General features: G+C 34.0%; 1 protein-coding gene across 1 annotated transcript; it reads left to right on the top strand.

Annotated features, from left to right (window-relative positions):
- The first annotated feature begins 437 nt into the window (after positions 1–437).
- LOC104248313 (transcription factor MYB1R1-like) lies at positions 438–2,616 on the top strand. Its single transcript, XM_009804553.2, has 3 exons — positions 438–820; positions 1,259–1,467; positions 1,993–2,616. The coding sequence occupies exons 1-3, from the start codon at positions 565–567 to the stop codon at positions 2,398–2,400; spliced, it is 873 nt and encodes a 290-aa protein (XP_009802855.1). The 5' UTR covers positions 438–564; the 3' UTR covers positions 2,401–2,616.
- The last annotated feature ends 2,481 nt before the right edge of the window (positions 2,617–5,097 follow it).

Genomic DNA, 5,097 nt, shown 5'->3' on the forward strand with positions numbered 1-5,097 from the left:
TTACCCGTTTGGGCCAGATGAACCGCGCAAACCCCCCAAACTCCCCAACCCAGCCCAGCTCAGCTCAACCCCCCTATTACCGGTCCGGGCCGGTTCCGGGTTATACCAGTCTGGGCCGGTCCGAAACCGGTCCAACCCAGCCCGTTTAACACCCTTAATTCAATTTTATAGTACTACAGTAGACATGGTGGAGGCCACATATAATTATATTAAACTTTTTTCAATTTCTTAAAAAATTATTTGAACAATTTTAGTTGTGCAGAACGTACTTGAAATTATTGAACGGCTAGAAAACATTTTCCATTTAGCATCTTGAAAATCGTTAGACCGTAAGTACAAGTTAAATCTTTTTTTATTTTTATTTTCATATAAGTGGTCCTTGTCAACATCACACTTGTCAGCACCCTTTATATATTTCCAAATCTCCATACCGCTTTATTCGCTCCTTTCAATAGGTGTACGGCTCTCTCTCTTGTGAAACGTTATATACGATACAGCAAAAGTGTTTATACAGATATATATATATATATACCGATCACTTGATTCGTGGATTCTTCGAGAAGGATGTCGAGCGCGTGTTGCGATGAATCGTCGGCGGAGGCAGTGGCCGCCGGTGGTGTAGAAGGAGAAATCATGTTGTTTGGTGTGAGAGTAAAAGTGGATCCTATGAGGAAGAGCGTCAGTTTGAGCAATCTCTCACAGTACGAACAGCCAAATGCTAATAACAATAATGAGTCATCTAAAGTGGCTGAGGAAGGGTATGCCTCTGCAGATGACGCTGTTCAACACCAGTCCAACAGCGGCCGCGAGCGCAAGCGAGGTGAGATCTCTCATCCTATTATTTTCTTGTTGCTGTCGAATTGTTGATTGTCTTTCGTGAAAAATTGATGTTATTTTGCGCTTTTTACAATTGCAGAATTTCTTTTTTTCGTCTTTGATTCAATTCTTTCTCTCAGTTATTAGTCAATAAATGTTTCTCTTGAGTCAACTTTCTATTAGATTCATCGATCGTGTCCCCTCGTTATGAACAAATTTTTTGTTTATATTTTTCCTTCCTAATTTGTTTAATACATAGTCAAATTTGTATTGTTTAACCATACAGAAGTTGTGATTTATGTTATATAAATTTTATTTTTTAAAAAGTTCGAAAAAATGATGTCGAATCATAGAAAAAATTAGATCTTGTATAAAAGAAGTTCATTTCCCCTAAAAATTGATTTTTGATGAAGCTGTGGTTGATTTGGTTTTCTGTATAAAGGAGTACCATGGACGGAGGAAGAGCACAAGTTATTCCTATTAGGATTGCAGAAAGTGGGGAAAGGAGACTGGAGAGGAATCTCTAGAAACTTCGTAAAGACACGCACACCGACACAGGTTGCAAGCCATGCTCAGAAGTACTTCCTCCGACGAAGCAACCTCAATCGTCGCCGCCGCCGATCTAGCCTCTTTGATATCACCACTGACTCGGTACGTGCACTCAATCTTGTCTTCGTTTATCAAACTTGTTTTATCAATCTCACCATTATTATAATGAAAAGTCAAACAATTTTTTTTTTTTTTTGTGGTAAATAGTCATGCAATTTTTTTTTGTGTGTATAGAATGTTCTAGATAAATTAAAGGAACTGATATCGTTATTTGACGTAGAAAACTTGGATGATTTAATTGTTGTAGGTCGAACCTATCACTCTTTTTAAATATAGGGAGTAGTATTTTAATTCTCATTTAAAGTTTTCCTTTTTTCCGAATTGATATTGGTGCTGGGTTTTGCTGCTGTTCCTGTTTTTTTTTAGTTGCATATTCTTCTGTTGTGCCTCGAGAATTTGAAGTAAGTACTTTTTAGCGTTAGCCTTAAAAAGATTTTTCCTTGGTTCAAAAGAGATCAGCTGTTAAGTCTGATGAACACTAACTGAATTCTCTGCCACTTCACTTTTAATGATGCTATTTGTTTTTTTGGACGTCAGTTTCTAAGGTTTTCTTTCTATGACAAACAGGTATCAGTAATGCCAATAGAAGAGGGAAAAAATAAGCAAGAAATCCTAGTTCCAGCAGTTCTAGCACCACCAACATTGCCTACTACTATAGAAGCTACCAAAACCAATTCATTTCCAGTGGCACCTATCATGTTACCAGCACAGATTGATCAGTCAAGAGAAAATCCAAGTCTGTTGCAACGAAATCAAGTGAATTCGTATATACCGGTTCGTCCTGTTCCTACGCTTTCAATGCCCAATCGAGCAACAGCGGTTGACCTTAACGTGAACCAGAACTCAGAAGTCGAGCCATTGTCACTGAGATTATCCTTGTCACTTGATCAGGGACAAGCATCATCTACTAGACACTCGGCATTTAAAGTAATGTCAAGCTTCAGTAATGGAGAAAACATCATTAGTGTGGCATGAGATCGAAGGATCTCTGAGAAAAAAAAATGAAAGCAATATGGAAAGAAAAAATAGGACAAGAGTGGGTAAGCTACGCTCCTAATTATAGTAAGGGAAAGTTTATTTAAGGAGAGATCCATGTGATTAATTGACTAGACATTTGGTCCTGATTTGTACAGACCAGAAATATGTCATGCCTTGTGGTTACCTGTTTAATGCTACTTTTATTTTACTATAGTCTCTTCCTTATTTATTTTGTCCGTGGTTAAGGAAAAAAAATAAGAACATTGAATAACATCACCCCTATTGGTAGCTAATATCAGTGGGTGGTAGTTTCCAGCGTGAATTGATAAGGTAAAATACTAAATGAGGTCACAGTTGAATGCAATGAATGTTAGTTATCAATTGAAAAAAGCACAATCAAAATATATCGTAGATACTCCCTTTGTTTACTTTTAATTTGTCAAAAAATAAATTTTTATTTTTACTTGTCACTTTACGCATATCAAAAAAAAATATTTATTTTTCCTGTTTTGCCTTTAATATTAATAACTCAATTTATGTTATAAATAGAATTTTATTTATGGTGAATGTCTATATTTAGAGAGATTCTAGGGTTTTATTACTTGGTGGCTAAGTCACCCTCTCCCTATAAATAGAGGGTTCTATTTCATTGTAAATCATCTCAAAATCAATAAGAATTCTCTCTCCCTACTTTTCTCTATAATACTCTTCTTCTTCTTTTATTGTTTCATAACACGTTATCCGCACGAGACTCTAATCAATTGAGTAGAAGCTTTAGGATTGAGCATAATGATTGTCAATTGTTCCATGAACTTCCTTCATGATTAAATTCTGGATTTAAGGTAAGTATTTTACTTTTCTCTTACAAATTCTTGACATTCTATAATTTGATTTTAAATACAAGCAAAGACGATAAATTGTGATTGTAACTCTGATGGAGTTTGAAAGAAATTATAACCACCCAAAGTGGTAAAATTTATATGTCTTGCCATGATCAAATTCATGTATGATTGTGGGCAAAGAATTAAATACCCGTCCCATTGAATTTGCTCCATTCTCATTCCCTTAAGAGAATGTGATAGCAGTATGTAATAAGTCTGAAAGAAGACAAAATTATTACTATAAATGTATCAATGAATGTGGACGTGGCAATAGACGAAATTATAACCATCATTATTGTGACAATGAGAACAATAAGGATTCTCAAAATAATCCTTCACTATGTGAAAGTAATATTTGTCATCGATTTGACATGAGATTTTGTAAAGTACATATAGATGATTATGGTCCATTCATGATATGAATGTGAAACATGTGATTTATGAATACATATTCATTCTTGGAAGAATATGAGTGTGCTAGTGGTATATACCACACTCACCTCTAGAAGGAGGTTTGAGAGGAAATAAGAAAATAATGTCATTATTATGGCATAAATGGTCATTGGTCACGTACTTATTGTACGCCAAAATATTTTGGCAATGTGATTATTTAAAGACAATGGTAATGCAAGAAACAGATCTTGCATATAATTTTGACCATAACCATAATGGTATAACTTCCTTCTTAAAAGAGATATTCACCATATGGATGTTGATGATTATGGGGGACTACAAAATTAATTGGGAACTCTGCAAGAGCCAATTATACTATTTTGGAGAAACACAATTGATTACCAATAATGTAGTATGTTGTAATAAGTCTCAAAGAAGCTTATTCAGTTTCCAAAGTATACGCAAAAGCGACTGATTATATTGAGACTATAAATAAAGGAAAGATTTGATATCTTCTATTACTACAATTTGTAGCGGAATAATATGTATGTGAAAAGCTACCCGTTTTATTCTAAAGTTTGTACTACACAAACAAAAGAATGCCACAATAAAGTAGAAGTTTATTGATATAAAAACTCATATCATAATAAACTTGGAGTTTATTGATAATGTACATGTCATGTGTAAATCTGAAGTTTATCAATATTGATAATTTATTCAATTGGCATAATTAGTTTAGCCATATCAATCTAAGCATGATGTGCAAAAATAATAGAGAATTCACATGGGTAAATATTAAAGAACTAGAAAGCTCTTTACGAATTCTCTTATATTGTTTGTTCTCATTAATTAATTGACCAACTAAAATTGGAATTGAATCCCATGAATGCTGGAAATATCAAAGGTGAATATGGGCTCATTCACCTGCCATGTATACCACATAAGATGCATCTTTGAGATGGTTACATGTGCAATTATTATTAACTCGCAACATGATATTTTGCGAGGTAACTTGCTCAATAGTTTAATTTCAAGCATAATTTCCAGATTTTCTATTCAAGAAGTTTATCTTGATAAGTTGGTTTACATCACAACTGGTTTAGCAAAATAATTTATTGAGTGCCTCCACTTAATAGCTAAACTATTGCTTATGAGAACAAAGTTATCTATATAAGTTTGATATAGGTCATATACAAAAGTATATTACATTCTCCCCTCACAAATGGTTCAAGGTCAGGAACCAAATAATTTCATCTTATTATTATTGATGTGCGGTGTATATTGATTAACACCATAACGCACAAAGATGGATTCTCAAAATTGAGGAAACAAGTTAGTTTTTCTAACATGAGGGGGAGAGATGATAAATAATTGAGAAAAAGTTACGTAGAATGAATTATCATGTGTATATCTTGATCCT

This window comes from Nicotiana sylvestris, chromosome 6, assembly GCF_000393655.2.
Source record: "Nicotiana sylvestris chromosome 6, ASM39365v2, whole genome shotgun sequence".
In the NCBI taxonomy this organism is placed as follows: Eukaryota; Viridiplantae; Streptophyta; class Magnoliopsida; order Solanales; family Solanaceae; genus Nicotiana; species Nicotiana sylvestris.

Coding starts and splice junctions, on each gene's coding strand:
- LOC104248313 (XM_009804553.2), top strand. CDS start 565: ATGTCGAGCGCGTGTTGCGATGAATCGTCGGCGGAGGCAGTGGCCGCC. Junction 821..1,258: donor CGGCCGCGAGCGCAAGCGAG/GTGAGATCTCTC, acceptor TTCTGTATAAAG/GAGTACCATGGACGGAGGAA. Junction 1,468..1,992: donor TTGATATCACCACTGACTCG/GTACGTGCACTC, acceptor TATGACAAACAG/GTATCAGTAATGCCAATAGA.